The sequence below is a fragment of the Camelina sativa genome, chromosome 11 (assembly GCF_000633955.1).
Source record: "Camelina sativa cultivar DH55 chromosome 11, Cs, whole genome shotgun sequence".
NCBI lineage: Eukaryota > Viridiplantae > Streptophyta > Magnoliopsida > Brassicales > Brassicaceae > Camelina > Camelina sativa.
Window position 1 is genome coordinate 39,157,782 of NC_025695.1, and position 15,430 is coordinate 39,173,211.

Below are 15,430 nucleotides of genomic sequence, written 5' to 3' on the forward strand. Positions count from 1 at the left end.
TTTTGACATCATTTTTTTTTCTTTTGTTTTTTTTTCTACTCAAAGCTAGCCTCAAACTAGTTCTCATTTGTTAGAGAAAATAGTATAATATCTTTGTCAAAAGGAAAAAAAAAAAATGAAAAACAGAACCCTGAAACAAATTACCCAATTATCATCAACTACCAACTAAAATTTAGAGAATTTCTCAATATACCACATTTTCAAAATTTGTTAACTATATATATGTTCCAAAAATACCATAAAAATTTTAGTTTTTCTAAACCACTACAAACCCAACTATTCATATTCAAGAAATTTTGTATTTAATTTTTAGGTTAAGGTTAACCATTTTACATTAAGAGTATATTTTTTTATTGGGTAAGGTTTAATATTTAAAGTTTAGTAAAACCAAAACTTTTGGTGATATTTTTGGAACATATGGAATTTAAGAAATGCCTTTAAATGTTTTAACTTTTCGAAATAGTTAATTTGGTGGTAATTTGTGTTACTCTTTAATGGATTTAAAATTTATAAAATTGTCCCATTTTAATAACAGACCGGGCCAAACCATGTAATGGTATTTTCCGGTTAACTAACAACCAACAAAACTCAGCGACTCTCTTCCGAAACATCATCATCTCTTCTTCATAGATGCGCGGGTTTTGATCATCTCTGAGACAGAACTCGCTGCTAGGGTTTCACAAAAAGCTCAGCTTTCGAGAATGGACGGAGAAGAGCTGACGGAGCAGGAAACTGCTCTATACGACCGCCAAATTAGGGTTTGGGGAGCTGGTGCTCAAAGGAGGTAACTTTACATTGGAATCTAACTTCTATGGCTGTAAGCAAGAACCTGTTTTTCATTTGCTGTTATGAGTCGCTTGGTTGGTTTTGTGTGAGTGCTTTCAAACTCCTGAAGGGTTTCTTGTTTCCACAATCAATTAATCTCTTTCTGGGTTTTTGAGTTAAATTGTCTAATTAAGCAGTTTCAATTTGATTAGAGCTTCTCTTGGGATAAGTGTTTCTTTGGATTTGATCTGTTCTGTTGTTATGTTTGCAGATTGAGTAAATCTCATGTATTGGTATCTGGAATAAAGGGGACTGTTGCTGAGGTAGCTCTTACTTTGAAAGTTCTCATCTTTATTGTTTATTTAGTGAATTTGTATGTAGTAGGAGTGGGCGTTTTACTTGGTTTCTCTTTGGTGGCAGTTTTGTAAGAACATTGTGTTGGCAGGAGTTGGTAGTGTTACTCTGTTGGATGATCGGTTGGTTACAGAGGAAGCCTTCAACGCAAACTTCTTGATTCTTCCTGATGAGAATGCTTATGCGGGCAAAACCGTAGCTGAGATTTGTTGTGATTCACTTAAGGAATTTAATCCTATGGTCCATGTTTCAATTGAAAAAGGTTTCTCTCCCTTTCTTTGTTTCTATCTAATCTCTGAGAATAAGAAAAACGAAATGATTGTAATATCGTATATATTCTCAGGTGATTTGTCAACACTTGGTGTTGATTTTTTCGAGAAGTTTGATGTTGTGGTTATTGGCTACAGTTCCCGAGCTACTAAGGTACTGTATACCCTCCTTTGCCCAATTGATTTATTTCGTTGCTATGTACATAACTTTAGATAATGTGCTTTGTTATGCAGAAAGCTGTAAATGAGAAATGTAGGAAGCTAACCAAACGTGTGGCGTTCTACACAGTTGATTGTAGAGGTTCATGTGGTGAAATATTTGTTGACCTGCAGAATTATAAGTACACAAAGGTACTTATCTCGTTGAGTCTTTTGACAGCTGTATATCGCATGCGTTGTTGGTATATGATGATACGTTAACTTTGCAATTTTGTTTTTGTTTTTTGGCTTCATAGAAAAAACTTGATGAAACTGTGGAATGTGAACTAACGTTTCCGAGTTTTGAGGTACAAAGAAACTCGACTTCTTAGTTGCTCAGATCATACATTTGTATGAGAAGCAATAGGATTTTAAATCTATTGGCTGTTTTTTTTTCCTCCAGGAAGCAGTTTCAGTACCATGGAAACCGATTCCAAGGAGAACAGCGAAGCTCTACTTTGCAATGAGAGGTCTTGGTTACAACATCTAATAACTGAAAGCTTGGTTACTTCCTACATAACTAATCTTGTTTTCGTGATATTCTTGCAGTGATAGAACTATTTGAGGAAACTGAAGGGCGTAAACCTGGAGAATGTTCGCTGTCTGATCTCCCAAGAGTCTTAAAACTCAAAAACGAACTCTGTGATGGAAATGTAAGTTTCTATAAACCTTATTTGTAAAGCTCTAGAATAAAGATAACAAAGAACAGACTTTGCCACTTAACTTTGAATCCTATGTGTCGCAACAGTCGGTTAGCGAGAATCATATTCCAGATAGCCTCTTGGAGAGACTTGTATCTGGTAACACAGAATTCCCACCAGCTTGTGCCATCATTGGAGGGATTCTAGGACAGGTTTGTTATCTCTCTTCAATGAGGACTTTTTTGGTTATATAGATAAGCATTTAGCTGACTTAAACTTGTATTGCATGTACAGGAGGTGATAAAAGTTATATCAGGCAAAGGAGAGCCGTTGAAAAACTTCTTCTACTTTGATGCAGAGGATGGGAAAGGTGTAATCGAGGACATAGCCCATTAAGCCTCGCCTCAACTTCTAATCCTTAAAAGTGCCGTGAAATGCTGCTCTTAGTAAGTTAGTTCCTTGTTGAAGATTGTATTAGAGTGCTTAGAACTTGGCTCCTTGTCTTTTGTATCTACTAACTTGGTTCGGTTTAAAAGACAATGTGAAATCCACTAGCTACTTTATAATCCAATCTATGTGAATGTATTGGTTCTAAATTCTGTCGGGTTCGGCTTTTCTGGAGAAGTTATCATTTTGTCAGTGGCATATCTATAATTAACTGCAACATTTGAGAGCGTAAGAGTGACGTTGTTATGGATTTGACATACTCTGTAGTTACAGTGAGATTTTAAACAAACATAGTTGGAATTGGGAACCAAAAATTTGTCCACATTTGAGAAAAATATTTGATAAAACATTGGTTGGATGAGGACAAAGATTGAACATAGAAAAGATACCATATTATGATTTGGAGATTCGTTTACCCTTGATTGTTAAATATTAATTAAGACAGTGACATTCAAACAGAAGAAAACTCGAAAGTCTGTATAATTTGTATAAGCAAGGAACTTTTGGCGAAGGAGGATTCAATCACAAAAGTCAAGGACATGGCTCTGTTCAACAAGATCCTTAACATCTTTCTTCCTATGATCACGGTTTCATTTCTTTTAGTGTTTATGCCAGTTTCAATATTCTTCAAGCTCCTCAGCTTCATAAGAAGATACAAAGAGTCCGAGAAAGTCAATGGAAAAGTCGTCATCATTACCGGATCTTCCTCAGGAATTGGTGAGGTTAGTTAATTTAGCTATCCCTCGTTTCATCAAAGTTACCAAGAAAAGCCTTATTTAATGATTCAAGTTTACTTAATAATGGTGTAGCACCTCGCGTATGAGTACGCGCGTAGAGGAGCATACTTGACATTGGTAGCTCGGAGAGAGGACCGTCTGCGGGTGGTGGCTGACAGGTGCCGCAGGCTTGGTTCACCGGACGTTGCCGTGGTTCGTGGTGATGTCTCAGTCATTGAAGACTGTAAACATTTCGTTCAAGAAACCATCGCTCGGTTTGGAAGACGTGAGTTAGTCGCGATTATTTGAATAAGTAATATTGCTTCTTGCTTAAACAATATAAGAATCTAAACAAAATGAAGAACAGTGGATCACCTGGTGAACAATGCGGGAATTATGGAGGCCAAAATGTTCGAGGACTATTCAGAAATTTCGGATGTTCTTCCCATTGTGGTATATTTTTTTTGATATAATTAATGCATACTTAATCCTTTTTCTAGAGGTTTATGAACTTCCATATAATCTAGTATAGTAGTCAAATCTTACTGCCTGAAAAAAAGAAATTTTATACACTATATACTCCATAGTAATCTCTGTGAACTTGCACATTTCAACTCTGTGAATAATTTGCAGAATACTAACTTTTGGGGACCGGTCTATGCGACGCATTTTGCTATACCGCATCTCAAGAAAACCAAAGGAAAGATCATAGCGGTTGCATCGCCTGCTGGATGGGGTGGAGTGCCAAGGATGAGCATATATGCTGTAAATGCTTCTTACTATTCATTTCTCTAATTTTTTTTTCTTTTTGAATAATATGTGAAATTTATTTGGAAAAAAACTTTTTTACATGGAGCGTTTGTTTTAGTACTTTTAACGTTTGAACTTATAACTGGCCGTAACGTAATTAATGTTAAAACATTTTGATTCAGGCAAGCAAAGCAGCTATGATAAACTTTTACGAGACTCTTAGGATTGAGCTTCATCCACAAATTGGTGTGACGATCGTGTTTCCGGGTCTAATCGATAACGGAAATGCCAACCCGGACCTTTTGACTGAGGTATTTTACTATAATCATATTTACAAAACGTTTGTTTCCTCTTTTATCTCTGTGTTTGTCACAATTTGTATGTCTCCTTGCAGAAACAAGACTGGTCGCAAGTTGTGGCCATCGAGTCAGCAGCGGAATGCGCCAAAGCCGTTATTAATGGAATCTGCCGAGGGAAAACCTTTGTAGCAGAGCCGTCGTGGGTTCGTGTCCTATTCTGGCTTAGTGCTATCTGCCCTGAGCTTTTGATCTCTAAGCCTAAAAGGAATTGACCAGTTGTATTGTTTTCATGTGATTGCAGAACAATAAAATAAAACTCAAGACATTTGGTTCGGACAATACATATCTAGAAGAGAATTGACTTGTTCTACAAGCATGTTTTGTATTAGGCAACTTACTTATTCTTGAAGACACAGATAAGTGTTAATATACATAGTCAAAAGTACTACCATTCACAAAAACAAACCTACATGTTTGATTATTATTACTGATTGCACATATTCTAAGATACGTACTTCTCATCTATTTATTATGTAATCAACCTCACTCTACTCCGACTTGATTTCCGGCGGCCTCCTTATAGATTCCGGGTACAGAGCACTACGCACACCAGGAATGTCCATGATCCTCTTGTTGAGAGCATTTTCCTCGGACATACTACTTCCAGTCATATACAATAACCGACAACCCCACTCAATCAACTCGGGACATAGCACTTTCCAAAGATATGTCACCTTAAACCACGATGGCTCTGTCACATATCTCTGTTTGCGGCACACACCATTCACTATCGCCTTGGCGCATCCTGATGCAGATGCTACCGGAAATGGTCCTATTTGAACCTAGTCCCGGGAAAACAAACAAACATTAAATTACCACTAACAACACATAATTCAACAATAATTGTTTAAGGACGTTAGATATGACTCACATCTCTGACGTCTTGGTTGACTATTAACTCGCCTGCACCGGAGAAGTACTTGCCTTGTGTGAGCTCGGATTCGATATAACCAGGTGTGACGATTGTAATGTGTACATCGCCACCAAGTTCAATTCTCATCGTCTCAAAGAAGCTCAACAAAGCTGCTTTGCTTGCCTAATTTGTATAATGTTTCTCAGTCCCTATAGAGCTTACTTTACTAAGAAAAAAGTGTATATATATATTGACTTACATTGTAAAAACTCATCCTTGGAGCCGTTAGCCACGCTGCAGAGGACGACATAGCCACGATCTTACCATTGCTTTGTCGAAGGTACGGAAGCGCAGCACGAGTAGTATAAACTGACCCCCAGAAGTTAGTATCCTAAAATAAATCACAAAAGATTCATTGGAATTGGAATATTTTGTTTAGAATTTCTTGCTTAATATTTTATAAATCATCATAGTTATAACATTACCAAAACTGCTTTGTTCCTGGTTATATCTTCAACGTCCTCAAACATCGAGATCTGCGTTATCCCAGCGTTATTTACAAGATGATCCACTGCAAAGACCAAAGGAAGACAATTTCTCTTTTGTTATCCGGAACAAAGCTTGAATGGTAACTAAAAAATGGTCGGTTTTGACCATGCACGTTTGATTAGTTAGCCCTGACTTACATCTACCGAAATGGGTGATGGTGTCATCAACGAGTCGTCTACAATCATCAGGTTTGGAGACATCAGCATGAACGGTGAAAACATTGGGAGATCCAATTTCACGAGCAATCTCTGCCACTTCTTCTAGACGGTTCTTCCTTCGAGCGGTCAAGGCCAAACATGCACCTCTACTTGCATACTCATATGCCAAGTGCTGATAATGTAATACACGTAATAAACAGATCAAATGAATAATATTCTAACTAATTAATTATTAGTTTTAGGTCTACAATTATTAATTAAAAGAAATTTAAAAGTTCTATAACTAATTATCAAATAAAAAGGTTTATAACTAAACCTCGCCAATGCCGGAGGAAGCACCAGTGATAAGAACAACTTTCCCGTGAAGATTTTCCGAGAAAATGGTCGAGAAAATAGACTGCACGAACTTAAAGAAGTAAAAAGGAGGCAAGAAGAAGCAGAGACCAAAGAAGGTGAAGAAAGGCGCAGTTAGATTGAGGAAATCGTTTATCAATTCCATTTTTTCGATCAAAACACAATACGCATAATATGATAATGTCTCTTATCGAATATGATCTATACGTACGTTGTTTGAATATATATCGCCAAAATCAAATTGGATTTTAGACACAAACGGTGATGGGACGAATAGAGACAAGACACGAAGATCAGATGGTAGTGTGGCAACATTGCATGGCAACGAGACGACACGTTGTGTCAAGATGTGGAAAACGCACGTCGACGACCTGTTCTTCTTGTTATCCACTTAACATCTTTGCTAGATAAGATCAATTTTTCTTTCCACTAAGTTATTGTCGTCTCCTAACCACGCGCGTTAGTTATTATGTCTTTTGTATTATATTACTAACGAATTATTTTAGAAAAATATCACTATTAAGTGATTTCATTATGATGCCAATCCTGAATATTAATTAACAAATCAAAAAAATTTCTGTTCACAAAAGAAACTAAATATCAAAAATACTTTTGATAAAATCAGGTCAATGTTATTTTAGACAATATTTGAAAGTTGGGAAATATTTATGAAGTATAGAATGATTGTCGTTCAACGCAGATCTCGATGTTTGAGGACGTTGAAGAACTTATGGACATGGTGGGCTGGGCTCGTAAAACAGATACGAACTACCACATATATGAGAGGGCATCCGAAACTAAACTTTTTCTCATCACGTTTTATTTCCCCTAAAAGACTACGGAACCCATCCTAAACTGAAGTTGGAGAAAACAGAGACTTTGAGAAACCGTGACCGTAGCCAAAAAAATATCCTTGACTTAGTTTCTCTTATTTTTGTTTTTATGTTTTTAGTTTTATTGCTATGAACACGAACCCTTCTTCGTACAATATATACTGTAGTTAAGTTGTAAATTATATTGTTATAGGGCTAGATATATAAATATATTTGAATTCCTAACATGAATGAAATTTCATAGGAAGGACTGATCATGTCTTTTTTTTTTTTTGTATTTAATATATTCTTTAGACTTTCGGTTCCACTGGTAAATATATAATTCTACACATTTGATAGTTGGGAGGAAAAGACAAGCACATCACTTTTACTTTCGACGTGTGCACGTAAAAAAAGTATACCATCTTAAGAATTGGTCCTCAACATGCTTTAATGCAGCTTTAAGGATTGGTCCTCTACATCCAAGTTAAACTACGCATTTGAAAATGGATTTGGTGAAAGACAACAAAATATTAAAATTAGTAGAAAAGGCAATTAATAATTCAAAAGTGTTTGCTCGCCCACATGGTTACCAAGAGCTAAACTAAGTAAAATAAAATGCTCGGGCATGTGATTAGTTTAATCTTAACGATGAAGAACCCTTAAGCTTATATCATACCTCATGCTGCATGCAAGCACACACGCACTATAAGTATTATCGCAAAGTAGTCGAGCTATTTCATGTCCAGTCACATTCTTATCCTTTAACACTAAAGTTTTCTTTGTTACTTCTTCTTGATCAAGATATATTTCCATCTTTTTTAGCAAACCTTGGTTACACTTATAGCTAGTTTTAGTGTGGTGATAATGGATAACGTAATCGCCATGCAAGAGACCCGATATAACAACGGATTAAGTACCTACAAGAAGCCATTTCTTCAATTTTTTGATCGGCTTTCGTTTTCTATTCTTGTAGTTGTTTTTTGCGTTATAGTATTTTTTAGCCCGCTTTGGCTTCAAGTTGTTAACAGTTTCTTGCTCACCATCCCTAGAGTTATTACATACTACATCTTAAACCCTAAGGTTTTATTCATTCTGACAAATGTCATTGTGATCACCCTCATCGGAGAATCAAGGATGTCTAGTTCAAGATCTTCTCTTCCAGCTAGCGAGTTATGCAAAGAATTCAGTGTGAGAAGCCAATTTTGTGACTCGTGGTCTCATGGGAACGTGAGGGTAGAAATGGGATGTCACAGATTTTCGAAAGAGAATATTCATCGACCGAGGCTCGACGAGGGTAAGAGATGGAAGCTTAGTCCGTTGCACAATATGGATCCATTGAACCAGAGGGCTGATGATCTGATCGCTCGTGTGAACAGACAGAGGAGGCTTGAAATTGGGCTTTTACATCATAGGCGGTAGCCGTATATCATATGTTTTCTTGTAGATAGTAATACATGGCCAAATGAGGAGAAAAAGCATTTTGTGTTACCAAGAAACCAATTAATATAATAACAAATGCAAACTTTTTGACAATTAAAATAACCAAACGCAGTTATAATTTTTACGAGGTACCTAGCTATAGGATTCATTGGTATTGTATTGGTATGCAGAGTAATGATTGTGGTTGTGCGAATGAATATGATTTGTGAGACTACATAAGTACCTGTTGAAAAGTAAAAGGTTCGAACATGATTAAGACTAGAGAGGCAGATGTTTTAATAGTGGTGTGGGTGCAAGTGCTCCATAAAATTTTGTAAACCTTTTTTAAAAATGTGATTTGAGGACTAAATGAAAGAATTGGTTAGAAGTAAGTCTTTTTGCTCCAAATGTTTTAATTTGAATTTTGCTCAAAGTTAAAGGGTCTGAATAGTGACAGTATATTTTATTGTATGGGACAAACGTTTTTATAGTATGCTACGATTCAACTACGATTTATAAGGAAAAAATATATTTGCAGGACAAGTGAAGTAAAACAAGAGGTACAAAATAATATTCGATTGGTGAAAAAAATAATTGCAATTAGTTTTAAAATAAACAATACAAAATAATAAATAATTAGTATGCATTGAGATTTTGTGAAATGTATAACACTAGATTGATTACCTTATGCGGTCAAGAAAAAAGAAAAGAAAAAAAAAAATTGATTACCTTGTGTGGACAAAAAAAATCGTATTACCGACTATTTTATCCCCCTCCCTCCCCCCTCTTGGATATTTATATGTTTAAGTTTCTTTAAATAAAGGAAATGGTGGTAACTTGATTTGGAAATGACATTAACACCTCATCCGGCATAGATGGCGAGTGTGGAATAACTTCAAATTTACGAAATGATACTCATTAGTCTTATTTTGGTGGTTTTGTTGGTGCAATAGAATATATATAGAAGTAGATCTAATAAGGGTACACCACGAGATAATTTTTTTTATACATATAATTTTTATGATTTTATAATATAATTGATTAGTTTATTTTTTTTATTTTTAATATAGATGATATAATGTTATATATATTTTAGTGTATTGATAATAAAATGTTATGTTATTTAAATTTTGATTTTATATGGATATTTTCATAAAAGAAATTGTAATTAAGAAAGATAAGATATTCTGATTAACATTCTTGATAAGACTTATGATTTTACTACAAATATTCCTTCTAACTTTTAGTATTTATTCAAATGGCTAAAAAAAATTTAGGCTAACAAATTAACGAAAAACAAAAAATGAAGCAAAAATAGTTGACACCAAGCCTCAAACCCATTACCTCAACATCAATATTTACACCTTTTACCAACTGAGTTAAAGGAAATTTCAATAAATATAGGACCGAAAACTTATCCATAAACGGCCGCAATCACATGCTTGGCTTGCTTGGCCTCAAAGCCGGCTCTGCTAAAGATTAATTATGAGAATCTTACAAACAAAAGATTAGAACACAAAATATACTTCAAAAATGTTAATATAGATAGTTACACTACAAGAAAACAGGCTATTACCGACTGCGGTAGGAGTCGTTAAGTAGTCGCTAATTTGCTATTTACGACTCAGTTACGACTAAAACATGTAGTCGTAAATCCTTAGTCGGTAAAAGAATTAGTCGTAAAAATAGTCGTTATTTAACGACTACGCTACGACAAAATAACGTAGTCGTAACAGAGTCGTAAACTATTACGACTACGATAAGACAGGGTTACGATTAACCAGCAGTTATATAGGCAGTTGTAAAGGAGTCGTTGTGTAGTCGTAACATTTGAAGACTCGGTTACGACGAATTTACGACTAACCATGATGTACAGTATTTTTGCTTGTTAGTCGTAAAGTAGTCGTAACATACTTGCTACTGATTTACAACTATTTGGCTACCATTCTATTATGCCTCATATTACATCTGTTTAGCGACTAATGTGTTGTGGAAAACAAATTTGTAAATGTTTTAAATTGAAATTGGTACCTGTTTCTCAAAATATTATGAAACCAATATTGTAAAATACAACAAAAACAAGATTGAGACAATAAAGTCATATTAACCGATGATTCATAATACAAACCAAAAGAGACAAATGCATACCAAGTTTCTCACAAGACAAATATATTGGTATACATATGGCTCAACAAAAGAGATAAGTTCAACAAAAGAGACAAGTTCAACAAAAGAGACGAGTTCAACAAAAGAGACAAGTTCTTGAGTTAGGTCTATGAAATTGGAGAGTGATAAGTTAACCTAAGAAGCATCCATGTTTGAAGTTGGAGAAGGATCCGGATTTGAAGGTGGAGCTGTTGTAAGAAGTGTGGTTGAGAGTGGCTCTGTGGTTGCTTCAGCTGATTGAGTCTTCAAAAAGTCCATAAAGGTCGGGTCAGTTTTGCGCAGGTACTTCTCCACTAAGGACAAGTGCTCTAGCTTGTCCTTCTGCTCAGCCACAGCTTGGAAATGTAGTGCTTCACGGGCAGCAAGCTCTGCATCACGAGCAGCAACCTCAACATCACGACGAGAATTATAAGCAGGCTGCTTTTCGATTTTACGTTGAGTTTCCTTCATTTGCTCTTGCAATGACTGAAACATTGCAGACTCTTGTCGTTGGTTTTCCTTGCCATTGAGAAGAGGTTGAAGAGTATGCTTAAGACTTCCAACTCCATACAGATTTCCTCTTGAATCTTTCTGAGTAGACTACGAAAACAAAGAGAAAAACACTATATAAAGAGGCTGTAGAAATCGAAAGATAATTCAATGTGGGTTGTGAAAAGTGATACTTTACCTGAATAAAGATGTGATATGCTCAAATTAATCCCTGGAGCTACTCTCTCAAACAAGAGATCACTGTAGTACTTAGGGGTCGAATCCACAGAGACTCAAGATCAAACACAATGGATTATGGAGTTTTGTTATTACGCTAAACAAGGTGGTTTAATTATTGAAAAATCAATGCAACTATTTAAATAAAAGTGTTGTAAAATCAGAATATCAAAAGGTTAGGCCTAGGGAATTTCTCCGGTAATTATGAAATATTAAATCAATAAATTAATTAAGGTTCAAACAATTAAAATCAGATCTAGAACTCTAAATTCTTGGTAAAATTAATCAGTTCTCACTGCAAATATTATCTAAATTTAAAATCAGAAAATCCAAATCTCTTTATAAAAATTCTAGGTTAAAAATCAGCTTTAAAAACAGGTTTAGATAAGTTCACAAAATTACTAAATCAAATCTCTTTGTAAAAAGTAATTTTGCTCATCAATGGTTTAATGAGGAAAACAATTATATTCTCATATCAATTTATTTCCCTAAGATAATAATTCTAAGTGATCAATCAAGAATTATTGAGAAGAACAACCAAGGATGAAGATCATAAAAGATAAAGAACCCTAAAAATCACAGATCTAATAAATCATAAAAACCCTGTGAAAAACCCTGAACCTAACAAGCAAACTACTGAGACATATTCAATGAAGAACAAGACATAATTCTGAATAACATGCAATAGATATCAAAAGTAAAAGAGGGAGTTTAGAAATCTTCTATCTACAAAAGAATTCAGATCCGTCTCTCCCCAAAAGCTCTCAATATCTCTCTCTCAAAAAGCTGCTAGAAAAATAACTTTCAGGGTTTCTAAAACCCCAAAAATTTTATATACATGTCCTAAAACACGTCAGGGACTTATGTTGCAATTGTGGAAAACTTCGGACAAAATTGTAAAACTTTCAAAACTTGGTTCTCTCGCCGGATAAACAGAGATGTCGATCGATGCTGCAGAGGTGTCGATCGACACCATTACTCTGGTACGATTTCAAGTCGATTTTCTTCTGTTAAATGCTCCAAAACGATCCAAATTGCTCCACTTCGCTCCATCCGTGCCAAAATCCTAGAAAACCTGTAAAGTCTCTAAAACAACCTAGAAAACAAATGAAAAGATTCAAAAAGTACACTTATATCATGGTTAAAAACCATAAAAACCATGATATATCAAATCCCCCAGACTTAGCATTTGCTTGCCCTCAAGCAAAGCAAAAACTTAGACCTGTGAAAAAGGTTTGAAAACACAGAAACTCATTTTCTCTCTAAGGTAATGCCATGATCATTAAAACCATAATTCATATGCTTAGCAAATAAATCCAAATCGAACCACCATGTACTTCTCCGTTGACATTCGTAGCATCCCAAATTCAAACCAAATTCCACTACTTCCTCCATTAAGCCTTCATCGGTGGGTCTCATCAATTAGATCAATGTCAAGAACCTTCTAGACTCATTCCCGTACTATACCATAACAAGCAAGATATAAATTTTTTTCAACATGTGGTATTCTTCCTCTCCCTCAGACTTATTCTATTCTTATCCTCCTTTGAGCTTTGTTTGCTGTTTTTTTACTGACTTCTCTTTTTTTTTTAATTAAAGGTGTAGGCGAATAATGGGGTCATCGGTAATTTACCTACCCCTCGCTTCCAAGCTTTGTGTGATCATTTGACTCAAGAGTAGAATAATGAGGTCACAGGTAATTTACCTACCTCTCTAAACTGATCAAAATCATCTAATCTTTTATTCTCTCATTTTTTTTAAACAAAGCTCTCAGGAATAATCTTTTCAACTTAAATAAAGGAGAGGAGTACCATTTTCTTTTGATATCTCACTTGTCAGGTACGAACAAGGAGTCAAGCTCTATGAACATGTGCAGAAGTTACCTCAGACTTTTATGGATTCTGTTGGAAATTTGGATGTCTTTGGTTTACTGGTCAGCCATTGGATTTTTCATTAGTTGGATTCTGGATTCAATCTGCAACATTAATCAGCCAAGGCAAAACACTAAAAAGAAAAATCATAGTCCCCAACAGAATTTTGAAAAATTTGACTCAATAAAAACAAAAATACGGTTTTGACACACTAAACACAAAAAATATGTTAGTAGTTAGTACTAACCTCCCCCAGACTTAAACGCCACTGTCCCCAATGTTTTCAAATAAGAGGAAAGTTAAAAGAAACAAAAATTAATGGAAAAATATATGAAAAATTTGAACAGTTCTCGGGTACCAAGTGGCGTCGACCGACACCATTTCAGTGTCGATCGACACTCATCACGAATGGTGTTTCTGGCTGTAACTCCTTGAAAATTTGCTGCAGTTAGATGTGGTGTTGAGTTGTTTGATCAATCCTTGGGTGTTAATGCTGTTAAGAAACACTCAAACACAAGTTAAAAGTAACATTATAGATAGATTAGTTCATAAATTTCATACAAAATCCAAATAAAAACTGACTCAAAGCAAGACTAAAAATGACTCAATCCTAAGAGATAAAAATGAAAAAGGATATGAAACCATGATCAATGTCTACTCATCATCAGAATCAGGACCGCCAGGAGATGGTGATCGGCTCCTGGTAGGACGAATGCAACCGCATTGAGACATTCGGGCCATGCCGTTCCAGATGGAACGCAAAGCAGAAAACCATATAGGCCTGATGAGCTCCCTGGGACATAGTAGCAGGATCCTCTGGTGGTTCTGGAAACTCATTTGGTGCGGTAGTGCCAGAGGATGATCCAAACTCAAAACCCCAGCAGGGTGAGTAGTAGGTGCTGAAGCAGCAGCAGACCGGGAAGCTCGGTGACGACAAGTAGGAGGATAAACAATGTAGTCATCAGCAGAAGGGAGAAAACGTAACTGCTCAGGATCACTACCAATGGTAGTAAGGTCAGGTCGCGGAAGGCGAATAAAGTGCTCCCCTGATCCATCAATAAACCTCCACAACAAACCTGGTTTCAGCCAATGTGCACTCTTCAAATACGTCTCATCCATGAGAACCCTCCTAGTGATAACACTGTAACCAGCAGTAGGGATACCTTTGTACTGAAGAATGGCGGTAATAAGGCTCCCCACACTCTCCTTCTTAGTGCTAGTACCCAGAAATGGCTTGGTCTGCAGATCAACCAAGTGGTTTGCCAAAACAGCCACAAAGTTTAGGCACATAGGGTCACGACGCTCAGGAATAGAAAGGGAAGGAATCAGGCTACCAAGTGCAACACTAAAAAAATATAGCTCTGCTGCTCTCATCTTCCCTGGTTCTATCTTACATTGAAAAGTGGTACCAAGGGCTCGAAGAATATACCTGAGCGCGGGATGGCGGACATCTGACTGAAGAGCCGATTTGGAATCATATTCTCCATTTCCTATGTAAGACCATAAAGTAGAGACATCCTCATAATGCTTGGGCAAAGCAACAGGCTGATACCAACGGACCCAACCAAAAACATCACAAATCTCAGCAAAAGTCATACTATAAGGCACTCCCTAATGACTCGCCGGCGGTCGCAGAGGCGGAGACGGAGGTGGACGGCAGCTGGATTGGGAAGAGGAAGAAGCTTCTCCGTCATTGGTTCTGGGCTTTTTCTTTGGTCCCATCACTGAGAAACCCTAAATTGACATTGGATCAGGGAAGAGAAGAGAAAACCGAGTGGATTAGAGCTTGGAATCACTCAAAACGGATAAGAATTGGGAAAGTTATGAGAATTTGAAGCATTGGTATCGGGTTTAGGTCGAATGGAAGAAGAAGAAGACGACTCAGATTTTCATTCTGGTGTTCCTTGGTTTTAAGGGTGTCGACCGACACCCATAAGTGGTGTCGGTCGATGCTGATTCATTTGGTCCGGCCCAGTTGCAATTTGTAGGCCCAATTTTCTGAAATCAAATTCTAAAACCCATTAACCCTTCTGTCCTTCTG

At 36.3% G+C, this 15,430-nt stretch overlaps 4 protein-coding genes across 4 annotated transcripts; 3 read left to right on the forward strand and 1 right to left on the reverse strand.

Moving 5' to 3' along the window:
• LOC104725570 (SUMO-activating enzyme subunit 1B-1) lies at nt 607-2,823 on the forward strand. The gene is made up of 10 exons (XM_010444243.1): nt 607-784; nt 1,037-1,088; nt 1,186-1,381; nt 1,463-1,542; nt 1,623-1,739; nt 1,844-1,894; nt 1,990-2,056; nt 2,136-2,239; nt 2,335-2,439; nt 2,522-2,823. The coding sequence occupies exons 1-10, from the start codon at nt 702-704 to the stop codon at nt 2,621-2,623; spliced, it is 957 nt and encodes a 318-aa protein (XP_010442545.1). The 5' UTR covers nt 607-701; the 3' UTR covers nt 2,624-2,823.
• LOC104725571 (11-beta-hydroxysteroid dehydrogenase-like 4A) lies at nt 3,174-5,127 on the forward strand. The gene is made up of 6 exons (XM_010444244.2): nt 3,174-3,396; nt 3,484-3,676; nt 3,758-3,843; nt 4,024-4,155; nt 4,323-4,451; nt 4,535-5,127. The coding sequence occupies exons 1-6, from the start codon at nt 3,214-3,216 to the stop codon at nt 4,709-4,711; spliced, it is 900 nt and encodes a 299-aa protein (XP_010442546.1). The 5' UTR covers nt 3,174-3,213; the 3' UTR covers nt 4,712-5,127.
• LOC104725572 (11-beta-hydroxysteroid dehydrogenase 1B) lies at nt 4,823-6,608 on the reverse strand. The gene is made up of 6 exons (XM_010444247.2): nt 6,376-6,608; nt 6,039-6,231; nt 5,838-5,923; nt 5,612-5,743; nt 5,371-5,535; nt 4,823-5,281 (listed from the first exon to the last, which is right to left on the reverse strand). The coding sequence occupies exons 1-6, from the start codon at nt 6,556-6,558 to the stop codon at nt 4,988-4,990; spliced, it is 1,053 nt and encodes a 350-aa protein (XP_010442549.1). The 5' UTR covers nt 6,559-6,608; the 3' UTR covers nt 4,823-4,987.
• On the forward strand, nt 7,924-9,354 carry LOC104725573. The gene has a single exon (XM_010444248.1). The coding sequence runs from the start codon at nt 8,093-8,095 to the stop codon at nt 8,645-8,647; it is 555 nt and encodes a 184-aa protein (XP_010442550.1). The 5' UTR covers nt 7,924-8,092; the 3' UTR covers nt 8,648-9,354.